This window comes from Prunus dulcis, chromosome 6 (genome assembly GCF_902201215.1).
Source record: "Prunus dulcis chromosome 6, ALMONDv2, whole genome shotgun sequence".
NCBI classification, from domain to species: Eukaryota; Viridiplantae; Streptophyta; class Magnoliopsida; order Rosales; family Rosaceae; genus Prunus; species Prunus dulcis.
This window is the reverse complement of record NC_047655.1, coordinates 26,173,686-26,199,922: the sequence shown is the minus strand read 5'-3', so window position 1 is coordinate 26,199,922 and position 26,237 is coordinate 26,173,686. Positions and strand designations below refer to the sequence as shown.

Below are 26,237 nucleotides of genomic sequence, written 5' to 3'. Positions count from 1 at the left end.
GATGCATGCACACTATGCACGTGACGTAACCGTCCTTCTCAATCTTCATGCATAAGACTTGACCCTTCCCACGTGCGACGTATGGAGCTCATGGGCTGGAACTAAAAGAATATTATATAATTCGATGTTTAAACCATATTTGCTATTATAAAATTGAAACGTATGTGATTGTTTTGAGGTTCTGATTCCCCCATTATGCTTAATGCGAAAAATACTGTATTTTATTTCTTGATTTGATTAGCTGGCGAATTGCCTTTTGATTAAAGCTAAAAGGATGGCAAAGAAAAAGATTAAAAAAATAATAAAAAAAGGGTGGGGTTTCTCGTCTCGTGGGACATAGGAATTAGTTTGAGAAGTTCTTCATTAGATTATTATTACAATTTAATTGTTCCATGTTCTTCTTTTTGGTGAAATAATTGGACAATATTCTTTGTAAAATGGTTGCGCCAAAAACAAAAATGGAGCAATCGTTGGGCCCATTTGTTACAGTATGAGCTTGCGTAGATGGTATTAGATATGTATAAGGGAAAAATGTATTACAGATCGTTGAATCTTTTTAAGCAGGTAGAATGTTTGGTGAAACTAACAATATGACAAGAAAATTTTAAGTGTAATCGGTTGTATATAATGAATGATATTAAATGTTTTGGAACGTGGAATGCCGGCCCAATTTTCAAACATGGCTTGGTAATCTTAGCTTATGTGAATAAGTAATTGTTATGTGGAATGTCAACCAAAAGTCATGATTGAAATTAACAGAAGAAGAAACGCTATGCCCAAGATTAGTCTTTGCACAAAATTAATTTGACAAACAGAGAAAAATAGGGTAAAGAGTTCATTCTGCAAAGCAAATGGATTGTGAGTCAAATATGAGGCCTCTGGCATTTCTTATTAAAATCCGAATAAAAAAAAAAGAAAGAAAAAAAACAAATGAACAATCCCTTTGGCTACATACACCAGATAATTAATTAAGTTCTATACATGAACAATTGAAAACACAAGCCCTTCATGCAGAAACAAAACACAAACACAGCTGCCCTTCACATCTCTACCACCTGTCCATTGAAAAAAGACAACAAAAAGGAAGCTCATCAGTTGTTAGTGCAGGTCACGTCATGTGGTCCAATGAAAAGGCATGTATGTTTGCTTAATTATGCAGTTTCATTTCTGTTTCTTACTTTTCCTTCAAGCAAAAGTAAAAGAAATATATATAAAAAAATTGCTTACAGAAATTGTTGAAGGATCACTTGGTGAGGATGTAGATGGCATAGATAATACCAGGGAGATAACCAAAAATAGTCAAAATCAAACAGATCCAAAATTCCGCCTGAAAAATCATAAATCCGCCCCGAACATAAGCATATATTTACAACTTATTGACGTCATATTTATAAGAACCATGAATAAAAACTACATCAAAATTCTGTCTATAAAACACACACAAATATGTTATGTAAAAAAAATACTGACTTCGCAGCCAAACTTGAGGAAGACACCAAGAGGAGGCAAGAGGATGGCTATGATGATGTCAACGAAAGTTGCTGTGCCCATTCTAATGGAGTTTTGTTTTGTTTTGTTTTTCTGGTTCTTCTGAGAAAAAATTTAGAGGAACTTTGAGAAAAAATCCAACTGCTTTGTGTTGTTTGACAGGAACTGGGGAGCGTAGAGTGTGGTTTTATATAGAGTTTGCTCCTTCTGCTGCTGGGGGGTGCCACTACGTGGAGGCTGTTTATTGGGTGCACACACAGCACATATTTCCGAATAAAGAAAAATGATTTATACAGCTAAGTTCCATAAATAGGTGAGCGTGACACGTGTCTGGCTCGTATGTGCATCTTGTTCTGAATGGACCATTGTGTCTACCGACATAATTTATTTATTTATTTAAATTTATTTTTTCATAAGAAATTGTGTCATATATGCATAAAATATCTAATGGTTTTTGAGATATTTAGGGAGCTCACATGGTAATAACAACATTATTCCACTTGATTGTCGGGTTTGCGAGGTGGGACCCACTGGAATGTATCGATCAGGCTGTGTGAGGAAGATCTAACGGAGCTTACGTTGCCACTGCGCGCTGCAGCAACGGCCGTGATGGAGGTTCTCCCCCAAACGACCAAACGACCAAACGACAGAAGAACTTATATGAAACAGTGGTCTTATCCAAATGCAAGCACTAGGCACATGAGGCAGCCGTCCTTGTCAATATTCGAGTTGATGTCCATATCCATAATATGCGACGTGGGGTTTTATTGATGGGTTTTGAGTAAAAGCCCACCCCAAAAGACAACAATTTGGCATTGTAAAATTGAAATGTATATGATAGCTTTGAACATGTTGCCGACTAAGAAAATACCTTTTTTTTTTCATTTGACTAGCTGCCCAATAACAGGATCCCAAAGGAAAAAAAAAAAAAAAAAAAAAGTTGCCTTGGTTCATAGGGATTTAGTTAGATAAATTTTTATTTAAATTATTAAATTGGGCCGATAGTGTTACAATTAAATTGGGCATCTCATATTTCAATGTAGAGTCAAATGTAATGGTTTGCAAACTTGGGGCCCAGTTAGTAACATGGGTTTTGAAGAGAAGTACATGGTTGAGTCATCTAGGCCATAAAGCCCAAAAATATATATACACACACAAAAAACCATTAAGCTTTGTAATCTTTAAATATCTTTTCTATATACTGAATGCACCTTAGTTTGGTTCACAGAATAAACTTCTTGGGAATGAAATTCCCATGTCTAATTTCATGAGATAGGTGAGCTTGCGACAAGTATGCAATCATGGACGTGTGCTTTGTCGCGAATTCGGTAGTGATCTCGTTGACAACCAATTGAGAGTCGATGTAGATGCTTGTCTGTTGAGCAGGCATATCTCTTGCTAGCCAAAGGCCAATCAAGAGGGATTCATATTTGGCCTCGTTGTTGAAGGCTTTAAATTGGAAGTGAATGGAAATCTGTGTCCCAAACATTTCATAAAAATGAAAACCTTATTCAAGTTTCTCTTTCTTGTCGGACTCTAGAACCTTGTGGAGCAGTATGTTTCTTCTAATCAAACAAGGGAAAACTTTTTGAAACACGAAATCAATGTACCAATATCACAGTGTCTCGAAGCAATCTATCAATCAGAACCTAAAGGGAACTAGTTAGCCACAGTTAGCTTACTGTCACAATGAGTAGTTAGCCACAGTTAGGTAAATGGCAATGTTAATTAAACTTCTAAATTGATCTGCAATCCTTGCAGTTACAAAAAAAATTGTTTGGGAAAAAGTGCTCAAAATTCCAACAAATTGCATGAGGATTTTGTGATAAGATAAATTTCGTGTCTTCTTTTCTCACTTGAATTTTGTGATAAGATAAATTTCGCATGAATGTTTATATATAAAAATGTTTTTGCTGTGAACATTATAACATATTGAAGTGATGGGAGTCAATTAAGATATTGGAGAAAACTAAAATCAGCAAATATAATTGATTATTGCAACATCACCACGATCCACTTCAACATCTTGCTCCACTGACTAGGGATGAGTTGAGCAAACGTTAGTAACTTGGTATCATCCCGAGCTGTCCATTCATCCTGTAAGCCCACCTCAATCAAGAAACTAGAAACGTGTAAAGAAAATAGAAACAAGCAGCAAAAAAAGCAATAACAAGAAGCAAATCAAAACCTGTTAAGCAAAGCACCAATGAGAGCTTGACACCAGTTCTCAAAAGCACGCAGATAATTGAGCTCAATTTCTCATAGCATTCCCATTAGAATCTCAAACAAGTTTATTAAGGGTAGAGGAACTCCCCCAAAATTTGAAGTAATGATGTAAATGAGGCAACAAAGTTGACTATCATTTTGTACTATAAAAAATTAGCAGTACCATTTAAATGAATTTTATTTGATTTCTTGGACTGCCTACCAATATATTGTGACTTTTGATCTAAGGACGTTTATGATTTTGTGTAAATTTTTATACTGAACTTTATTTATAAGTATGTTGAATCTTGCAGTGATTTCCAGAACAGTTCACTCTCGAACATTAAATCCCCTAGAAAATGCCACCTTGAGGTATATATGTTTCCAATGCAATGGCTTCAATTGGATCCCAAATTTTATTTTGGAGTTGTTTCTTATATATTTTAATTTGTTATAGATTTATTAGAGAAGCTAGAAGAAAAAAGAACTCTGCGTTGTTAAGGATGTTATTATAGCTGGACATCTTAAAAGAGGACACACATGATACCAAATTTTCATAAGCAACACAAATTGTGGTGTTGGTGAGGCCTGGTTTGGCTAGGCCAGCATTAAAGAAGTCCTCTGCTGTTGCATTTGCTGTGTGTGCGTCCTTACAGATGAACCCGTTGACTTTAATTTCTTTTTCAATATACACAATTCACTTAGGATTAAGCAAAACTTGCACTAAAATTTCCCATGATTTTATGTGGTCACTTTTAGCACCATTATAATGAAACATTGGAACTATAAAGAAGAAATAATGAAGTCGGCCACATAAATGTCTTGAAGAAAAGTATGGATCAGCTCTTCAGCCGTTTTACCAATGAAACGACAACGAAATGTATGGTGGTTAACAATATGCCTTTGGAGTCTGTTTGAACTGAGAGCTTCCAAATCCCATGTATTTTTTGTTCCTTAATTACAATCTCAAAACTTCCAAATCAATAGACCAATATCACAGTGACTCAAAGCAATCTATCATACCTAAAGGGCACTACCTAGTTAGCTTACTGTCACAATGAGTAGTTAGCCACAGTTAGGTAAATGGCAATGTTAAACTTCTAACAAAACTATATTAATACATTATTACCGCGTCAAAATTGATCTGCAATTGCAATCCTTATGGTTTCAAAAATTTTGTTTGGGGACAAGTGCTCAAAATTCCAACAAATTTCATGAGGATTTTGTGATAATTTTGAACCCTGGCTAAAGTCTTGCATAACTTTCTTGTGCCTTCTTTTCTCACTAGAATTTTGTGATAATTTTCAAACGCATGCATAGTTTATATATAAAAATGTTTTTTGTTGTGAACATTTGCATCATGTAAATTTAGTTTGTTAAATATTATAACATATCCAATATCGAAGTGAATCAAATATATTTAACAGCAAAATATCTGAAGTGAATCAATTATAACAGATCAAATATATCCAATATCGAAGTGAATCAAAGTGATGGGAGTCAATTAAGATATATATTGGAGAAAACTAATCAGCAAATATAATTGATTATTGCAACATCACCACAATCCACTTCATTATGTTGATGCATTTCATGTTCCCAACTGTAGACTCCCACATCTCGATCATCTTGATGAAGATGTGGCAATCCGGCTCCACTGAACAGGGATGAGTTGAGCAAAAACTTTTCATAATACATAGCTGTCCATTCATCCCATAAGCCAACCTCAATGAAGAAAATAGAAACATATGAAGGGAAAAAAAAAGAAAAAAAGAAACAATAATAAGAAGCAAATCACAAATGAGAGCTTGACACCAGTTCTCAAAAGCACGCTAATTGTGACTTTTGATATGATGACCTTTATGATTATATTGAACTTTATTTATAAGTTGGGTGTATCTTGCATGATTTCCGGAACAATTCACTCTCGAATATTAAATATTCTAGCAAATATGTCACCTTGAGCTATATATGTTTCCAATGCAATGTCTTCAATCAGATCCCAAATTTTATTTTGGAGTTGTTTCTTATATATTAATTTGTTATAGATTTATTAGACAAGCTAGAAGAAAAAGGAACTCTGCATTGTTAAGGATGTTATTATAGCTGGACATCTTATTTTTCTCAGTGCAGTTAAAAGTGGAAATGAGGAAGTGCATGCAAATTAAGACTGGCTTGAATGGTGCAACTTAAATTAGGACACACATTGTTGTGTAGTTGTATTCTCAATATAAACTAAGGTGCTGTTGGTGAGGCCTGGTTCGGCTAGGCCAGCGTTGAAGAAGTCCTCTCTGCTGTTGCATTTGCTGAGTGTGTATCCTTACAGATGAACCCGTTGACATTAATTTCTTTTTGAATATTCACAATTCACTTAGGATTTAACAAAACTTGCACTAAAATTTCCCATGATTTTATGTGTTCACTTTTAGCACCATTATACTGAATTATTGGAAATGTAAAGAAGAAATAATGAAGTCGGCCACATAAATGTCTTGAAGCAAAGTATGGATCAGCAGCAGAATTGCCAAAGACAATGGCAAAGTCACAATAAACAGTGCCAACATACCCGTCACTGTTGCTGGTTATTAGAAAGAAATCCAATAGAAATAGAAGCAGATAGTAGAAAATGTGTATGAATGAATCCATAGAACGAAGGGGGAGAGCTAGGCTGAATATTTATAGCAAAGAGTGGTTAAAATAAATAATTAAGATTTTTTCATAGAATCATAATATATATTTGGATATTGCATGCATCAATTTGACAATAATGTCATTTGTGAACAAGCTTAATAACAAATCTATGTGTTAAAAACAAAACGAAAAATTAATATGATGGGTGGAGATGCGCATTCATATTGGGGCTGTAGTGTTGGCCATCATGGTATCACAAATGTGAAAACACGTTTTCCAGGACAAACAATAGCTCTGGTTTTTGGTTCGAGACTTGAATTTAGGGTTTTGGAGGCTAAAATTCATTTTTAAAATACTAAAATAATTTTAAATTCCACAAAATTATTTAAGATAATTAATTATTAAGTAATTTATTAAATTAATTAAAATATTTAAATACTAATTCTTCTCTAAATAAGTAATAATTAAAACATAATATATTTACAGAGTATAGCCGCGCGGCTATACTTTTTTAAATATTCTAATATATTTAAGGCTTATATAGCCGCTCGGCTATACTCTTTAAATAGTCGAGTATGTACACAGAGTATAGCCGCGCGGCTATACCTTTTGAATATTCTAATATATTTACGGAGTATAGCCGCGCGGCTATACCTTTTAAATATTCTAATATATTTACGGAGTATAGCCGCGCGGCTAGACTGTTCAAATATTCAAATATATTTAAGGAGTAAAGCCGCGCGGCTAGACTGTTCAAATATTTCCTAAATACGCTTGAGAATGGAAAGGTCTAAAACCTAAAACGGGTCTTTACCCTTCTGTTTTTGATGCTCTGTAATTTTGAAATCCTTTGTATCCTTGTTTTATCTAATTTTTGTTCTCTGCAAATAGTATATTACTTCTTTTTTTTTTGACAAAAGGATATTTCAAACTATGGCAAGGGGATTTGAACTTATTTGCAAGAAGGTGGACACACTTCCATCCAACTGCTAAATTATCAAGTTTTTTAAGATATTGAGGTTGATGCTTTGTAATTTTGAAACCCTTGTTAGCCTCCTTTTTTTCTATTTTTTTTTCCCTCTGTAATTACTTCTTTATTTATCTGTTTTTTTTTTTGGTTAATTTATTTATTGGTTGGGGTATGGATCCCATGACCAGCAAAGCAAATGCATTGTGCAAGGGCAGGAAGAGTCAAATCTGAGGCATTTAATTGGTTCCTTATTTTCACATGGTGAGTTCAATAGTGGCACAGGTGCTCTCTCATAGTTTTATGTAATAAAAAAATGGAGCAAAAAAAGGGGGCATAAGTCTTCCAGTTGTTCCTCATAGGAAGGCAAAGATGTTCTTTTTCTTTCTCACCATAGAGTTGGGTTAAGTGACTGTAACATTCCAACATATATAACTTTTCTTTTCTTAATGCTTCAAAGCTATATATGTACATGCATGGAGCTAGTATACTTTTCTCCATTTTGCATAATTTTCTTCTCCTCTAGTGGATGTTTTCCAGCTAATTTCTGCAATGTAATATTCTGATTTCAGATCATATAGCTACTAATCTGATTGTCACTGTCGTCATACATATGTGTGTGTCTATATACACAGAGAGAGAGAGAGAGAGAGAGAGAGGAATTGCAATGCAGTATTATCACTATTATATAATAAGCTGTCATTGGAATTTGCTTCTTGGTAAATGCATCTTTTGAGAAGGAAGTCAATAACTACTGGTGCTGAATTTTTTTTTTCTGGACAACTCTGCTGTTGAATTTGATTAACAAAATACATACAAGAAAAGCTGCTTAGACTGATACTTGTTCAAGGAAAAGCACTGATAATCTGTAACAGGATACCTTCCTTTTAATAATTCATGTTAAAATAGTCCATTAGTCAGACAAAAAAAAAAAAATGCAGTGCAATCAAATATTTTAAACATGCAATCTGATGTCACTATAAATCTCTTCTTAAGCTCATTATGACTCAAATTAGGACCTAATTACTTTTTCTGTCTTCTACAAAAAGTAGTGCAGGTTTATTTCAGAGGTTCTCTGCAATGTCCTGTCCTGATTGTAATGGAATCTTCTTCACAATGCCGCCTCACTAAATTCCATTTTGTCCGTCATATCATTACTGCTGGATATGGGGCCATTGGTGCCAGATTGCGAAAGAATCACTCTGCTTCAAGGACCCATTGTCTGTTGTTGAAGACAAGATGCACAAATTAGGAGGTAAACTTAGTATCTGACGTTAACAATTGTTAAGCTACCGAGACTTGTGAAGATGAATTACACATTGTAAACTTTTCTCCTTCTTTTTTTTTAACTGTTTTTCTGTTTTGTCCACCTAGCTTAGTCTCCGTCACATCACAATCACTTTAATACCCTACTTAGTTTATAAGTCCACTTTACAAGGATCGGCTTTCTTTTTTTAATTCTTAAGCATGCATTTATATTCAATCTGCATGTCTTGCTCAATTAATCTATTCAATCATGAAAAAAAATATGGTGAAAAGCAGCAAATTGCATAGGCAAATGTGGAGCAGTTTGAGATTTGATGCTCAATTGATCTGCTTTGGATCTGCCTTTGCATCATCTGCTAAGATTGTAACCCTATCTCATCTACTCCATCATCCTTGTCTCATAGTATATCATAAAGCAGTAAACAAATTGGTCTTTTCACCCCAATACAATTCTACCACAAACACCTTTATTAGTCTTTTACTGAGACAACAATGTGTGGAAGTTCCAAACTTGCAATCATATAAAGCTTGAAGAGTTGGAAAAGCAATGTCCCTACCAAACCCAAAGAGATCAATGGATCATAATTTCTCACCGCTTGCTTGTGTCAAATGACTCAAGTTGTCATTTATCTTCTGCTTAAATATTGTCCTCTGACTTTGTTCCTCCCACACGCTTGTTGGTAATTTACAGTTGTCCCCGCTATCTAGGATATCTGATTTCTGTTTATTTTACTTTTATCCTGAACATCACAATAAACATGGGCGGAGGAGCAATATGGGCTGATCAGATAATATATTAGAAAAAGATATATGGGGCCTGCACAAACCTGAAAAATGATTGCTCTCATCACATTATTATAAAAAAAGGAAAATAAAAAGGCTGCCCTCTTCCTTGTTCTCCACTTAAAGTGGTTTGGAGTACATATGCTATGTTTGTACACACTAAAAATTAAAATAAAGAGTACATTACTCAGTATTGTAGTGGTTTGGAGTAATTGTTTCTTTTATGAAAGGTTCTGGATTTGAGTCATAGTATTCGTATGATGTGTGTGAATTTAGTATACTATCATCCCTCTATAAGAAAAGTCCTAAATAATAATAATAATAATAAAGAGGTTGTTTTGTTTACACATTTGCTAAACACTATTTGATTAAGGGAGTTGATTTTTCCACTTCTCTTTTCTCCATTTACACTCTCTTTTGCTTTTTAATACTTTTTAATTAATATTGTTCTTTTTTGTTCTTTCTCTTTCCAATTTTATCTTTATCCTACATTAAGGTTTTCATAACTGAATTTAAGAAAAGTTAACATAATATAAAACAACAAATTTTATTGGAAATGGACAGAAATGGAAGTATTTGTACGTCAAATTCTTTGTTTTTTTTGTTTTTTTTTTTTACCAAGCATGTGAGTACTATTTATCTTTGTTGTAGTTAATAGATAATAAATTTTTAGCAGGTCGAAGAACCAAACAATGCTACTAACCAAACTGTCATTAGGAGCTTAGATATGCAAAGAGCAAGGTATGCATAATAGTTTTGAAATTTTATTCTTTCATAATATTAGTAAGTGATTGTACATGTCTTCTTATTAAAAGAAATTATAGGATAAAGATAGAATAGGAAAGATATAGAATAAAAAAGAACAAAATTAATTAAAAAGTATTAAAAAACAAAAATAAGTGTAAGCGAAAAAAAAAAAAGTGAAAAAATCACCTCCCTTGATTATCTTACCAGCACAGTCAACAACATAATTGGAACCATGCTTTTTAAAATATTATTTTAGCTCTGCGCATGCTATGTGAAGCCCTTTTTTTTATAAGACTAGCAGAAGCAATTTGCATGAATCTCAGATAATGGTGAAACCAGAAAACAAGAGAAAAAATAAAAGCAGGCAGCTGGTTGTTGTTTTCAACAGCACCCTGCAGAATTTCCTTAAATTCATTCATTCATAGCAATCAAATATTTCAGTCACAATAAATAAAACACACACACACACAAACATATATAGTTATATCTCTGCAGATTATATAGATGGGTCTGGTGGTCATGTGCAGATTGCAGGGGAGGCACAGACAATTGCCAGCAGAAACTGCTAGTGTTGATAAAGCATGATCCATGTTTGGGTCCATTTAAAATCTTGGCTCCGCAGCCAAGAAGGCATGCATTTATATTTATTTAGAGGTCAGTGGTTTCTTCTATAATCCTATGAAGCCTCATCATTTTCATTTTCTTATATTATCCTCTGGTTTTCCTGCATCTTTGCACCCTGTACCACGCTGTATATATTTTCTTTACCATCTTAGTACCATCTCTGTCTCTTTCTCTCATAATTTTCTTACTTGGGATCTTCATGCATGCCATTTCCAACATGTTTAGGCAAACCCAATTTGTCATTTTCTTCCCATGAATCTCTGTCCACATATCTAAGTATTGTTTTAATTTTTGTAATCCATGTGCTTTAAATTAAAGAAGATAATTAGATATAAATTTAACCAACTTAAATCCATGCTCATAAAATGGATATGTGGCTTCCATGACTGCAACATCAATTATCAGTTCCATTCCTTACAAGAAATACTTCTCTATTTCCGCTTCATTGTCCCGCTCTTTATTTTCTCTCGTTATCTGATAAGTGACATGAGAAAAAATAGAAAAAATAGGGCAATGAAACGGAGGAGGTTGGGAAGTTGGGAAATAATTTATGGGTTTTGTCCCCTTGGTTGGCTGAACACGTGGAAGTAACCGAGAGACCCTATCATGCAATGTCATGCAAATCACTGACCCAGTGGGCTCATGTCAACAAAGGCTCTATGCTGCTGGATACCAAATTCCATGGACATGGAAACAATGTCACGTGAAGTTCATACACGCACGTGAATTTCCACACCCTCCAAATCTCTTTCCTGCTCTCCAAGTCAATTTCCACCTCCAGCGTCCAGCCAACTCTCTCTGATCAGTCAATTTTAGGACCTCAAATCTTTTAATCTCTGGAAAATTTATAAATAAAAAAACCATATCACAATCTCATTTCTGATTAATAATGGTGCATGCACCAAACAGGAGATGAAAGAAAAGATGCTCCACAAAATTGGGTCCACCATGGAAGGTGCCAAATCCAATTGTTGGGTCAGGAAAGGGTCCACGTGCCGTATCACCCATGTTTGGGGCCCAGTGTGGTGGTCCACATGGAATAACGAACCCTAATTTTGTGAATTTCTCAAATTTCAAATTCTATTGTAAATGTAAATGTGTAAATGTGTAAATGTAATGGTAGCAAGCAAGCGCATGTTCTTGTCATATGAAGCAAAAGCAAAAATTAAAGGACAAATCGTCTTCTTCATTGAAGACATGTAAACCCATCTAATCAATCGGCTCATTGTTTGTGAGAAATTCAACGATTGCATTCATAATTCAGGAAAAAAAAAATCACTAATTACAAATTATATATCTTATCACTTTCTTTTCTTTATCTTTCATATAAAACATCATATCTTATCACTTTTTTCCTTTTTCTTTTTTCATTGAACATTTTAAAGGATACAGTCCATTTCAAAATTTGGCTTAGATTCAGTTTTTAATAGATTTTGCGAACTTCATTTCCAGATTGTCTTATCACTTTGTTGAACTTGTATTATATGTTTTTAACTTTACAATTTGGTGGGGGCCCTGCCTATAATCAAAGAGTATAAAGTTTGGGATTTTGGTGTCCCCTAATTGCTGGCTTTATGATATATCCTACATCAATTGGAAAAGGCAATCATGTCCTTGATATAAATTTCTATGCTTTGGTGGATTAAAGGGCAAAGTGTGGCATTTTGTTTACCTTAATCAAGGGATTGCACAATAAGACTCAATTATTCAATGAGACTGGATCATGATTTTCATTCAAAAGCAATTGAGACTAATTGTTTTGGATAAGACGATGTTATAAAGCTCAGTCCTTCTTTTATCTTAACCTTTTTATTATATATTTTTTTAATGTTTATTTAAAACAATAATTTACATGTTTTTGTTTTATTTAAACACAGACATTCACGCGACGATTATAAACCGTAGAATTTTGGAGTCCTACAATATGGTGTCGGCTTCATAAACAAGGACTGACACAAAACAAAAATCTAAATTATTTTGTTCAAGTAAACTTCAATGAATCATCTAAAACTTTACATCATTACAGCACCACAGTGAATGCTACATCCCAGCACTAAATATATACCCAAGAAAAGTCTCTCCCAAAATGAAGGGGAGGCAGATTTTAAAAACCCATTATGGGCAAGTCAAAGACTTATTTATCATGCCTTTAAACCATAGTTATTAATGTAATTTTATATGTTGAAATTTGAAAAGGAAAAGTAGGGTCACCAGCCAAAGAAATTTATAACGATGGATGTATCATGTATGTATGTATGTATGATAATGATAATGATGTTGTTGTTGTATTAAAAATTCAGGCATCCGTGTTGTGTGTGTGAGTTTAATATGCTATCGTCCATTTCAATAGGAAAGGACCTCCAAAAAAATAAAAAAAATAAAAAAAATACAGGCATAAAGTCCACAACTACAAAACCCAAATCCACATCCAATTTCGATAAGATAACATATAGAAATACCAAAAGGATAATATGCTCTCTATTCTATTCGAGTACAGAGAACAGAGACACCAAATGCACCTATCTTACTACAAAAACAAACCTACCCAGCTGTGGGCCTTTCTTCCATGATCAAAGCACATCAGGAAATCAATTCAAAGGATAGGGAAGAAGGGCTCACCACACCAAGTACATACAAATAATTCAAGTGTAATCTACAACAGAACTAAACCAGAGTCAAATTAACCTGATTTTATCTCTTGTTCCCCCATTTTAGTTTTATTATAAATGTGTCTATCTTTAAGTTAACATAAAAGGGTTTAGAAAATAATGATCATCGAAGTCATGGCAGCACCATGTTTTAGGTAGCCAGTAGCAAAGATCGTGATCAGATTTGGTAATGACAAGTTGACAAGACTATGGCTTGGTGGTGGCAGTTATCATCACCTATCTACTATGACCAAAAAAGGAAGAAACTTAAGGTTACAATTTGAGTTTGGTTTGGATGGGTGTATTGAGTAATATGATTTTCTCTATAGTATAAACAAACCTAATTAGTAATATGTAATAAGTTTGTGGTTAAAGTAATTAAGAGTATTTATCATTTAACAAGATGTTAAATCTTTACATCCCTCAATATTACTTGTATATATATATTTTAAAGATTAGTACCGGAAACAAAATTCAAAGGTAAATAGGTTATAACATGATAAGAAGTTTGACCATGGTTAACATCACAAATGGCGTCAGCTAGACTTTGGTAGTTGAAAGTTGAAACTTTGTACCTCTCTCCCCACCCCCTCTCTCTCCCTCTCTCTCTTTCTCTCTCTGCGCATTGGTCCCCCTGCAAGTCTGCAAGCCTTTCGCCGCCTTCTACGTCCACCGTCCACTTGGATTCTCTCTCTCTCTCTCTCTCTCTCTCTCTCTCTGTGTGAAATCATGGGTTCTCTTTGTTCGAGCTCAGTTTTACTAACTCTTAAGAGCTTTTTCTGATTTACCATGTGGATTGGTGTAATTTGACTAGTTCGAGGAACTCTGATTTCCCCAAAATCAAGTTTCTTGTATCCCTTTTGTTAATGCCCTGTGTGTATATGATTATATTTCTAGCTGGGTATTATTGGGTAGTGCAGATTTTCGGCTGTTCGTCAAGTTTAGATTGTTGGGTTGTTGGGGTTTTGCTTAAGATTGTTGATTAATTTAAGGAGATGTAATCTCTTTTCTGGGTTTTTCGTTTATTGACTAAAAAAAGTGAAAAGAACTAATTTTTAACTCAAAGGAGCTCAAATTAGAGGTTTTTTAGGGATCTTTGGCAGCCATTAAAGAACTACTTTGACTGCTCACTTTTATGTTTTTAAAACTAAGTTGTATATTTTATTTTACTTACTGATAGAGACTTTAGTATTTAAAGAAAGATTTTATTCTGTAAATTATAACTGCAAGGAATATAATTTCTTTTCTTTTTTTCCCACTATAAGTTGAACTGGGACTGTCTTATAGTGGGGTTTTGGTTGGGAGTTTACGTCTTCAAACACTCTTGCCTCTTGGCATTCTATATGTATACATAATATATACTTATGGTGCTTTGAACTCGACACCTAGATCAAGCCTACTGTATAGAAGCTACCAATAATGGCTATGTTCTTGAAGCTTTGTGGCAATTCAGAATAACACAGTGCTTTACAGCTCTTCACCATGCCTTTGTCCGAGCTTTATCGGATGGCCGGGAGGGTTGATTCAAGTCAAGATTTTGAGTAAGTTCTGTTCCACATTTTTACCATCTTTGCACTCTTACCTTTTTTTTTTTTTTTTTTTTTTTGGTGTGTCATTGAGTTGTGTTCTGTTTTCCCATTTAACATTTGCGGAAATTTTTCTTCTTTTCCCCACTTTTCCACCTTGTGGGATTTAATGCAGACCTGTAAATGACTTTGTTGAGCTAGTATGGGAAAATGGTCAAATTATGATGCAAGGCCAGTCTAGTAGAACCAGAAAGAGTCCAACTTGTAATAATAGCTTACCATCTTACACCCCCAAGAATCGAGATAAAGATGTAGGAAATGGCAACATTGCGAAGACAGGGAAGTTTGGATCGGTGGAGTCTGTATTGGATGAAATTCCGTTGTCGGTGCCATCTTCCGAAATGGGTTTGAGTGAAGATGATGAAATGTTGCCTTGGTTGAATTATTCCATTGATGAACCTTTACATCATGAATACTGTCATGAATTTTTGCCTGAATTATCCACTGTCACTGCAAATGAGATTTCCAGCAATAGCAATCTTGCCTCAATGGATAAAAGGAGTAGTTCTAGTCAGGTATATAGGGACTCCAATACCAACTCTGCACATGAAGGTGCTTATTTGGAGCAAAGGAATGCGCCAAAGGTTACTTCAATAGATGGTGCTGATGTTAGCAGACCTAGAACTGGTACCAGTCAATTGTACCCATTATCATCACAGCAATCCCAATCATTATTTCCATCTTTCAGATCAAGGGTTTCGGATATTGTTGGTGATAATACGGGTAGTGCCACCCGTCCTACTGTTTGCAAGAATTCAACTCAGGTTTCATCTGCAGGTGTTTTTCCTGGCATAAAAATGCAGAGGCAAGATCCAGTAATGCCTAGTAATAATAATTCATCAGTAGTGAACTTTTCCCATTTCTCACGACCAGCTGCTCTTGTGAAATCTAATCTTCAGAGCATTGGTGTGGTGGCTGGCTCAGGTTTATCAAGCATGGAAAAGATTGGAAATAAGGGCAAGGTTTCAGCTGCAACTAGTAACAATCCTCCTGAGTCAACTCTAATCGATTCAAGCAGCAGTTTACCAAAGGAGTCAAATTCACAATGCCAACATATTACAGTGACATCCAATGTTGAATTGAAACCAACAGAAGCTAAGCCTCTTGAGGAATCATGTGCTGCTGAACAGTCTGAGGCGGCATGCCAAGAGGATGCCTCTAAGAATGACACAAACACCAATCATATTCCTTGTGAAAGTGCAAATAGGGTACTTCGGGATGGTGAAAAAACTTTGGAGCCTGTCGTTGCTTCTTCTGTTTGCTCAGGCAATAGTGTGGAGAGAGCTTCAGATGACCCAACACATGCTGTGAAGAGAAAATCTCGTGATACTGACGAGTCTGAATGCCATAGTGACGTAAGTTGAAAGTTGGTAGTCAATATTTCTTGGACTTCCTTACTGTTTCCTTTCCCTCCATAAACCAAGAAAACCTCCTCATGTGCAGGATGTGGAGGAAGAATCTGTGGGTGTGAAAAAAATAGCTCATGCTCGGGGCATGGGTTCCAAGAGAAGCAGAGCAGCAGAAGTGCATAATTTATCAGAAAGGGTGAGCAAAACCAATCATCAATAGTATTCATGACAGTGAACATGTTAGCTCTTTCCATTGTGCTGTTTGTAAACTCTAAGATTATTTAATTGTACTCGTTCTGGATTTCTGTGAACAGAGGCGAAGGGATAGAATCAATGAGAAGATGCGTGCTCTACAAGAACTCATACCCAATTGCAATAAGGTTGGATTTTTTTCCCTTAAGTTTTGTTTTTTAGTCTTGCCAGACATTTGCTTGTGATGTTTGATGAACTTTAGAAGTTTACAGTTTTTGGTGTTAATCAATGACCTAATTTGAACACTTTTGGAAGTGAAAACGATTTTTAAAATAGTATCCGTGTCTAGGGAAGTTTATCAATTAAAATCTGAAATGTACGTCAGTCTTTCAAACTTTTTTTTCTTTCTTTCTGAAACTTTGTTAGTTGTTTGTTATAATGAATGTTACTGATAGTCATGGAAGTTTAAGCATAACCTTTTTTTTTTGTTAATATCTTCTTCTGTAATTTGGTTATGCTGACATTTCTTTATGGAAATAAGGTGGACAAAGCTTCAATGCTTGACGAGGCTATTGAATATTTGAAGACACTTCAGCTCCAAGTACAGGTAAACTTATTCTCTCACTCCTTAGTTTATTCATCTTCCATGTTAATGTCTAAGAAATTGGATATTCAAGTATAACATGGTATTATTTCAATCTCGTTGCAGATTATGTCAATGGGAGCTGGTTTGTATATGCCACCAATGATGTTTCCAGCAGGAATGCAACACATGCATGCACCCCGTATGGCTCATTTCTCGCCCATGGGTCTTGGAATGGGAATGGGGATGGGATTAGGCATGGGTTTTGGGATGGGTATGCCCGACATGAATGGTGGATCTTCTAGTTTCCCTATGCATCAGGTGCCCCCCATGCAAGGAGCACATTTCCCTAATTCACCTATGGCAGGGCATACTGCCTTCAGTGGGATGGTAGGATCTAACCTTCAGATGTTTGGGCTTCCTGGTCAAGGAGTTCCCATGCCGATGCAACGTCCACCCTTAGTTCCTTCATCAGGAGTTCCCTTTATGAAGTCATCTGTGGGACTAAATGCATGTGGTGCAGGAGGCCCTATGGAAAATGCGGAATCAACTCCAGTTTCTGGTTCAAAGGATTCAGTTCAGAACATGAACTCTCAAGTCGTGCAAAACACCACTGCCAATAGCTCTATGAATCAGACATCTAGTCAGGTTTGTGCATTTACTATGAACGGAACTTTTTTTTGTAAAAATATATGGTAATGATTGAGAGTTTGGTTGTTTAATCGATGCTGCATGTTCGTTGGGATTCTTTGTACTTACATAGGAGCATCTAATCCAAATAAATTAACAATAGGTGAAAAGACCCCAAGATTTTGTATACTGAGATGCAAGTTTTGAAATTCCCATTGTTGGATCTATATTCTCAACATGCCCCTCTTGACATATGACCACGTTGAGCCAAACAATCTCCTGCTTTGACACTTTGTTAAAGTTGGAGCATCAAATCCAAAAACAATTGGTCATAGGTGGACAAGTCCCTAGGATTTATATAATTGTCTAGACCTTTGGAGTTTGTGTTCTTTCCATGCCAAAATCAAGTTTTTATTGTTCTTTGGTGTTGCCAGTGCCAAGCAACTAATGAGGGCTTTGGACAGCCTGCTTTGGTGCGAAATAATGTTCAAGCGGCCGATGTCGATAACAACAGAGCTAACAGATCTTCTAGCGGAAATGACGTCGTGCTGAGTAGAACAGCTAGTGAGTGTACAAGGGCATTCTCGTATACACAAATTTTTATATCACATACACAACACAGTAATACTTCATTTTCTTGGACGAAATATGAACTTATCTCCACTTGTACATTCAGGTTAAGCAGTTCTACTTCTATCTGTGGTTGGGGGAGAGAAATCCATGATGCAGCATCTTGAGATTGGATCTTTTGCTTGTTTCAGATCCGGGTAGATACAATTTAAAGTACAAAGCACCTCTGAGTCGATCTTGAACCTTTGCAATAACCATCTGAATTATAATTTCAGGAGAGCACGATTACATGTTGCACAGATTTTGGTACCTTGAGAAGACTTGAAGTCCCTTCTAGCGTTTGTACATTCACTTTGTAGCCGGTGAGGTAATGCAGCAAAGTTTAAGAGTTGAATATACCGGAAATATATGTATCAAATGTGTGTTTTTGGACATATTATAACAATTCTTTGAATTAATGACAATGAGAGTAATGTCTTAATAATACATATGTTGTACTCTCTCTTTCTCTGAAGCCATTTTGGTGAAATATGGTACAATCTTTAACAAGGATTGTTGGCTATTCAGATGGTTCCATGTTCATTTTGCTTGTTCCTAGTTGTTGCTAGCAAACGTCGTGTTTCCCAATTTCGACCAATTCTTCATAAATCTTGACTGGGCTTGCAATCTTATTTTGTTTTCAACTGAAATGCACAACTATTGGCAAAAGTAAATGGTATTTGGATGAAAATGATGATTGAAACTTGAACATAAATCCACATTCCATTTTTCACAATATTAAACTTCTTTCTTGGCGATAACTGACAACAATGAAGCACCAACAGAGACAGTAATTACAATTTACAACTCAAATCAATAGTGTCAAGAGTGGAAGATACTAACAATATACACACCACTTTACGCTACTGAGTCTCGCAGAAGCCTATATGTTCTATATGCACACATCCTTTTACCATCAAAACACAAGCCATGAGCTGAGAGTGAGCAGCAACACCGAGGGGGGAGGGGGGGGGGGACCCACAATCATATAAACATCACAAGAATGAGGGTAGATACAATAAGTGATATATGCAAACTAATATTCCATCTCATTATTTGACTTTAATATCATCCTTGGTTCCAGAGGCATGGTTTTTTGAGCTTGGAGATTTCCCAATGATTGCCTTCTTTGCCTTCACCAGTGACTGCTTTACCTTCGACAAAATGGTATTTGACTGTTTCTGAGAGGGCTTAGCTGGAACTTCCTTTGGCAGGTCCTGGGAGGGTTTTGTTTGATCACCATCCTTGGTGGGAGGAGGCTCTATATTCTGTTTAGATTTTGCAACATCATCATCGACTTTCTCCAATTTACCGGCATCTTTTTCATCCTGCTTTTCCTCCAATTTATCCTCTCCTTTTACTTCTGACTCAGATTGCTTGGAATCTTTAAGTGGTTCATCAATAGCTCTAGTGACTTCATCTTGCTTTTCCTCCACACTCTCATCTTTCTTGGTTTCAACTTTAGCTGGAGTCTCATCTTTGATCTGTTCTCCTCTTTCATTTTCCACTGCAGGTTCAACATATTTCTCAGCTCCCTCAAATGATTTTTCCACAACTTCAGCGGGAGAAATAGAGCTCTCGACCTCCTCTTCAAGTGGTTGTGTTGAAACCTCATTAATCACATTTATGTTTTCGTTTTCTTCAAGTTTCACCTTCTTTGTTTCATTCTCTTCTCCAGACTTTTCTGTTTCCACCACTGCCTCTTCTGCTAGCTTCTCAACCACATCAACCCCACTTAATTCTTTCTTTAGGTCCTCTTGAATTGGTTGGGTTGAATCCTCAGTTATCACATTTATCTTTTCATTCTCTTCAATTCCATCATTCTTTTCCACCTTCTCTTCCCCTCCATGTTCCAACTTCACTGCTGCCACTTCTGCTAGCTTCCCAACCACACCAACCCCACATACTTCTTTCTTTTGTTCCTCTTCAATTGGTTGACTTGAATCCTCACTTATAACATTCTCTACATTTTCCAACTTCACTGCTGCCACTTCTGCTAGCTTCTCAACCACACCAACCCCACCTACTTCTTTCTTTTGTTCCTCTTCAATTGGTTGACTTGAATCCTCACTTATAACCTTCTCTACATTTTCCAACTTCACTGCTGCCACTTCTGCTAGCTTCTCAACCACATCAACCCCACCAACTTCTTTCTTTTGCTCCTCTTCAATCGGTTTAGCTGAATCCTCACTTATAACATTCCTCTTTTCATTATCATCAGTTTCAACATTCTTTGCCACATTCTCTCCTTCAACCTTTTCGAACTTTACCTCTGCCTCTTCTGTTCGCTTGTCAATTACATCACCCCCATTTAATTCTTTCTTTTCATCCTCTATAATTTCCTTTACATCCTCTTCAGTCTCCACCTCCTTTTCTCCAACCGTATCCAGTTCCACTGCCTTTTCGGCTAGCTTCTCAACCACATCAACCCTACTTATTTCCTTCTTTTGGTCTTCTTTAATTGGTTGAGTTGAATCTTCAGTTTCCACATTCTCCCTTTCAACCTTTCTAGTCTCCGCATTCTCTTCTCCAACCTTTTCAGTCTCTACTGCTGCCTCTTCTGCTAGCTTCTCAACCACATCAACCCCATTTGATTCTTTCTTATGGTCCTCAGTAGTGATCTTTTCTGTGACTTTAGGTAGAGAAGAATCCCCTTCATCTTGTAGCTTGATTTGAGCTTCCTGACTAAGTGAAGCCTCTTCTGGACTTCCGATTAGACTAGGCTTGTCGTCTTTATCAGTTTTCCTTTCTTCCAGGAATGTGGGCTCCTTATCCTTACCGATTAAACATCCTTCATCTTTTACTCTTCCATCCTCCACACTTTTCTCAGGCTCAACTTCATATTTCTTCTCTTCTGCTGTAAATTTACTTTGTTCTGGTTCTTCCTCCACTGCTAGACTAGGTGTATCGACTGTTTCAATTTTCTCTTGCTCCAAGAATGTGATATGCTCAACCTTGTCAGCTACAGGCCCTTCATCTTTCACCGTTTCATCCTGCACGAGCTCTTCAGGCTCCTCATCGTGTTTTTTCTCTACTTGAGAAAATTCAGATTGGTCTTTTGGTTTTTCCTCCACTTTTGCAATAGCAAGCTCTGGCTCTGAGTCTTTAATCTCTTTTAGGACTGTTGCTACTGACTCCTTTGGTTTCTCAATGGCTTCAACTGATGATTGAGGAGCATCAACTATCTTTGGTTGCTCCACTTGGCCTATTTCAATGATACCTACTGATGGTTCTGTTGGTGCTTCTCCTACTACAGAGGCAATGTATGTCTTAACCTCTATTGGGCTCTCAGCAGCATCAGCCACTTGCTTTGGAATAGCGTGTGTTTGTGAATCTGCAATGGATTCATTTTCCACCTTCGTTTCGACTCCCACCGGAACATCTGGCACAGGAGCACCATTAGTCTTCTCAGCCTCAACTACAGGAGGCTCAATCTTCTTATGATCAACACCTTCAGACTCAGCTGGTGTTGCTAGACTTGCTGCATCCTCAGTTTTGGTTATTTCTTCTCCACTTCCTTGGGGTAAAGAAACACTTTCTTTTTCAGAAGCCTTTTCTTCTTCACTCACCTTCTTTTCAACTTGCTGAAGTGATTAAAAGATGATCAGCAGTAAAATAAATAAATCCATTGAGTAAGAGGGCTTCACATAGAAATAAACAACCTAGCCAAGTATTGCTAGGTGCATAGGTATTAATCAAACATACACAAAAGAGATCAAGTAAAGAAACTGGCAATAAGAGCACTACAAGCATCGCTTTTAATCTCTTTGGGCATTTATAATTTCATCCAAAAATAAATTTGATAAGAACTAGTTACTGAGATCTCAGTGTCCAATTCAAATAAGAAAACCAACCACGTATGTGTAGAACTTGGAAATTTTTTTTTGGTTTAAAAAGCTCTGCATCCTATTGAATAAGACATCTGCCATCCTCTGCTAAACAGAAGATGGCGCCCTTTATGTGTTATTCATATCTCTACTTGTTTTGAATTATTTTCATGGTAAAAAATTCAAAATATATCACTTGTTGAAAATCTAAAACACATATCACCTATCATCTTTATCAGGCTATTCATGATATGGATAGATTTTGAAACCCCTACTTTGAAAGTTGCATACCTATATATATATATATCCAATATGAATATAAGTAAAAAGGACACCTCCAAATCACAAACCATGGAAAGACAAGGTTACTTGCATGATGCTCCAAGTTGGTATTCATGAAAAATATCAATTAATACCCAATAACATGAAAAATATAACAAATTAAAGCATAATCATAACTGGGTTTTGATGGATTATAGCTCACAAAACACAAGACAATACAACACATAAAATCAACTCTGGATCATATGAACTTTGAAATCCCTGAAAGGAGGATCATACTTGATCACTGAAGGAACTAACCTCGTCATCAGTGGTAGGAACATGATGTGATGCAGCAATTTCTGTAGCCATGAGAGGATCAAGAGCAAGCTTAGCACTTGTACCAAGCAGCAGGAATTAAGATGTTCAAGTGAAAAGCAAAGGCAATAAAAAAAAGAAAAGAAAAGGGAAAGGAAAGGAAGAACAAGACTGTTGGCAACGAACAACCCAAATAAAGCCAAGTGATGTTATGGGAAGTAGAAGAAGATGGAGGGCTACCACACACAAATGAAAAACAGGTTGTCAATTGGCAGGCCACATCACATGGCCCTAGCAACACTGGCAATGATTAGGCTTACAAAACTAATTACTTTTTGTTTATCAACAGAAATAAATAAATAAATATACACATATAAATGGAGCGACAGCTACAGTTGGGCGTGGAAGGCACCAGAGCGTTCTGCGTTTTAACGGTCTGAAAATTATTTTTGGTTCAAGAACAAGTTGTGCGTCCATGTTGGGCCATGGCGGCCATGCACAGCATCAATCAATCCTACGAAGCTGGGATCCACTACGTGTAACTTATGCATATTTTTTAGTCTACGGAGAACTAATTGAAGAAATACAGATATTTTTATTATTATCAGAAATGTAGTTTTTAAATATTGGTAGCGAGGACTAGGAAGACTTATAAACTCGATCGCAGGTATTTTTCACATATTTTTATTGAACTTTTGACTTGAGGATCGCTTGATTGCGATTACGAAAATGCATTTAGACGAAATTTTTGCTTATTTATGTATCTTGTGATTTTATTTCTATCCATGCGTTGTTTTTCTAATTTGAATTTTCTTTTATCATGACATATGAGGAAGTGGATAGTGCATACTATTATGTTATGGTCGAATCTGAAGAAAATTAGAAGTCCCAATCACATGTTATTAGACTTTGTTGGTAAACTTTTTATTAACCTTTCATGGGCAAAAGAATAAAAGAGAGAGAAAAAGAAGAAAAAAGGAAAAAGTGAAGCATGCGGCTAACAACTGCCCACCAAATTTAAAAAGAAAAAGAACTGTGGGCCTCAGGTGCAAAAGCTTCATGTTGATGAGCGTTCTCTTTTTTATTTCAAAAGAAGTATGAGCCTCGTAGACCAAAAGCCCAGAAGTTGTTTGAGGGCATCAGATGGCAGATGGCATGGCAAGCTTCATAGCCATGAGGCTTTTCTTCCTTCCCAAAAATGAAAGACGACTGAAGCATTTAGAACTTCTGCAAGTCTAAGATTGTTAGGAATTTGGGTTTGGGCCTTTTTGTTTTCATCTCGATTTTTGCGTTTCAGAGACTTTATATCCATAATGTTTTATTTTATTTTCTCTTTTTCTTTTTCTTTTTGTGTAAACCAAGATGCAGACCAAGACTCTAAGAAGAGACCCGATTGATATCACCATCACCATGGAGTAATTTTTGAGTGTTCCGGATACACAATGAGGGTAGAATTCTATAGTGAGGGCCTTAGATGAGGTCCTCACCACCATTAGATGGTTTGTTTCAAAGTTCAAACAGTCCATTGATTCCATTATCTTTGAACTTAGAACCTTTCAAAATGTAATTTCATAACTTATAAAATTGCATGCTGGATAACAAGATTCAAACGCTAGCCTGGAATCTGCTTAACAATGGGTTTTCTACTGACAACAAGTGTAACTTTAAGCATAATGCTGGTGCTTCTTCTAGACTGTAAACCAAAGCCAAAAAAGTGCGGAAACCCATGCTGGGCAAATGGTGCATGTGAAGGGTGGTCAAGGGAAAATAATAATATCGAGACGAATACTAAATGCATTCACCATGCGTGTGTGAATGATTGTCAACCGTCCATATACATTTATAGTAGAATTTATGTATGCTAACGGCTAGCCGCCACCTACTATGGCTATCAAATGTTTGCCAATGAGATATAGGAAGGGATGGATTTACCAATTAGGTCCTAGTACTGTGATGTATTAGATTTTGAACAATCTGTCATGGACCTCCTATTTCTCCTTTTTTTTTCATAATAAATTTGATTAGACACCTTTAATCAAAATCTGTTAAAGAAAGCACCAATGAGAGTATGCCATCAGTTCTCAAAAGCACACTGATTGAGAAAGGCTCAATTTCTCATAGCATTCCCATTAGAATCTCAAACAGTTCATTAAGGGCAGGGGCTCTCCCCCAAAATTAGAAGTAATGATGTAACTGAGGCAAGAAAGTTGACTATCATTTCCCACTATAAAGCAAAAGCAAAGATGTAATTATTCAAGGATGGGGTACAAAGGGGAGCATTTCAACCAGACAAAGCTTTTTGATAATTGATGGGATTAATTAAATGGCTTTCAAACACACTTCTTATAATGTTGCCTTCTTGTTAAAGTCAATTGCCCGATGTACTCTGTAATTTAACTTGACACAAATCAAGGGCTACATCCCTTTTCTGCATGATTAAGTGTTGCTAATAAGCTATTAAAAAAAACTAATACACGGGGATTAATGGGAAAGAACAGTGGCATTTTTACTTAATCATGATTGTTTTTGAGATCTTAAGCTTCCCTATATGGCAATCAAGAAAACGTCATGGCTCATGATGCTGAGGCTCATGTTTCTATCATCATCATCACACTCTCTGACAAGATAATTAAGTTTAGTTGTGATTTAACTAAATCTCATGAGATAGCCATGTGCTTATGTTTCCAACTGGCGCAAATGGGCCAATTGAGTAGATACATTAAGGTCATCTCAAATGTAACCTTTCAAGGCTCTATTAGATCCATTTGCCCAGCAACACAATGTGGAGTGTTTCCCCACATTTTCTTTTTCCTTCTCACCTGTGTTTTCCATGTTGTACCAATTTCTAGCCATAAAATTTGGGCAATGGCTAAAAAGATATGTCCTCACTCACAAATCTTAATGCAGAAACATGCTTAATCACAAAAAAACCAAACAAAAATCCCAAGAATCAGGAAAATTTTTCCGCTGCTGTCCTGGTTTTGCAAACTTTAGGAGAGAAAATGTGGGCAGAAGATTAATTTGCGTGGATGGAAATAAACATCTGTAGTTAAAAAGAATTTATTGAGCAATACAAGTTGTCATTCGGTGGTATATGGAGCAAGGGTTGCTCTTCTTGACTGTCAGTTAGTTGTCTGTTTTTGAATTAAGCTTATGAAAAGATGGCTTCCGGGATAATGCAAAAGAGGACATCTCCATCTTTCAAGGGCGTATGGATTGTGTCTCCCTCCATTTCAATGACTTTCTTTTCTAATTATGATCTTCCAAATCTTTCTTTCCATGAATTTCATTTACAAATTTCCCATCAACCAGGCCTTTTGCATCAGTGCCTTTTCTTTACTTAATTAGATGGTATAATTTACACTTGCTTAAATGATGAATTTGTTAAAGTAGTACTAATAGTTGTCAAAACCAGCCCACTTGATGACTCACACTTTGTCTAAGATACAGAGAACTAAATTTGATAAGACTAGCCAATCTTCTTTCCACAGAATATATATATATGTGCCTCAAGTAGTCTGAA

General features: G+C 36.0%; 3 protein-coding genes across 4 annotated transcripts; 1 reads left to right on the top strand and 2 right to left on the bottom strand.

Annotated features, from left to right (window-relative positions):
* Positions 1 to 852: 852 nt before the first annotated feature.
* Positions 853 to 1,660, bottom strand: LOC117629953 (hydrophobic protein RCI2B). Its single transcript, XM_034362633.1, has 3 exons — positions 1,471 to 1,660; positions 1,228 to 1,327; positions 853 to 1,055 (listed from the first exon to the last, which is right to left on the bottom strand). The coding sequence occupies exons 1-2, from the start codon at positions 1,549 to 1,551 to the stop codon at positions 1,244 to 1,246; spliced, it is 165 nt and encodes a 54-aa protein (XP_034218524.1). The 5' UTR covers positions 1,552 to 1,660; the 3' UTR covers positions 853 to 1,055; positions 1,228 to 1,243.
* A 12,237-nt stretch (positions 1,661 to 13,897) lies between these two features.
* Positions 13,898 to 18,783, top strand: LOC117631021 (transcription factor PIF3). Of its 2 annotated transcripts, XR_004586286.1 has the most exons (9): positions 13,899 to 14,900; positions 15,061 to 16,300; positions 16,389 to 16,490; positions 16,609 to 16,674; positions 17,028 to 17,093; positions 17,196 to 17,717; positions 18,134 to 18,263; positions 18,376 to 18,466; positions 18,545 to 18,783. XR_004586286.1 is itself a non-coding variant. In XM_034363938.1 (8 exons), the coding sequence occupies exons 1-8, from the start codon at positions 14,842 to 14,844 to the stop codon at positions 18,378 to 18,380; spliced, it is 2,190 nt and encodes a 729-aa protein (XP_034219829.1). In that variant the 5' UTR covers positions 13,898 to 14,841; the 3' UTR covers positions 18,381 to 18,783. The 2 variants fall into 2 exon arrangements, 1 of the variants encoding a protein (XP_034219829.1); XM_034363938.1 differs by having other exon boundaries at positions 13,898 to 14,900; positions 18,376 to 18,783.
* A 219-nt stretch (positions 18,784 to 19,002) lies between these two features.
* LOC117631827 (titin) lies at positions 19,003 to 22,999 on the bottom strand. Its single transcript, XM_034365143.1, has 2 exons — positions 22,718 to 22,999; positions 19,003 to 21,892 (listed from the first exon to the last, which is right to left on the bottom strand). Exons 1-2 carry the CDS (start codon positions 22,766 to 22,768, stop codon positions 19,361 to 19,363), a joined length of 2,583 nt encoding a protein of 860 aa, XP_034221034.1. The 5' UTR covers positions 22,769 to 22,999; the 3' UTR covers positions 19,003 to 19,360.
* Positions 23,000 to 26,237: the final 3,238 nt, after the last annotated feature.

What these genes read in the sequence shown, in the direction of transcription:
- LOC117629953 (XM_034362633.1), bottom strand. Translation starts at nt 1,551, where the DNA reads ATGGGCACAGCAACTTTCGTTGACATCATCATAGCCATCCTCTTGCCT. An exon ending in TCCTCAAGTTTGGCTGCGAA is followed by an intron (nt 1,328 to 1,470) that starts GTCAGTATTTTT and finishes ATGATTTTTCAG; the next exon opens with GCGGAATTTTGGATCTGTTT.
- LOC117631021 (XM_034363938.1), top strand. Translation starts at nt 14,842, where the DNA reads ATGCCTTTGTCCGAGCTTTATCGGATGGCCGGGAGGGTTGATTCAAGT. An exon ending in CACTTCAGCTCCAAGTACAG is followed by an intron (nt 17,094 to 17,195) that starts GTAAACTTATTC and finishes ATCTCGTTGCAG; the next exon opens with ATTATGTCAATGGGAGCTGG. An exon ending in TGAATCAGACATCTAGTCAG is followed by an intron (nt 17,718 to 18,133) that starts GTTTGTGCATTT and finishes TGGTGTTGCCAG; the next exon opens with TGCCAAGCAACTAATGAGGG.
- LOC117631827 (XM_034365143.1), bottom strand. Translation starts at nt 22,768, where the DNA reads ATGGCTACAGAAATTGCTGCATCACATCATGTTCCTACCACTGATGAC. An exon ending in TTCCTACCACTGATGACGAG is followed by an intron (nt 21,893 to 22,717) that starts GTTAGTTCCTTC and finishes TAATCACTTCAG; the next exon opens with CAAGTTGAAAAGAAGGTGAG.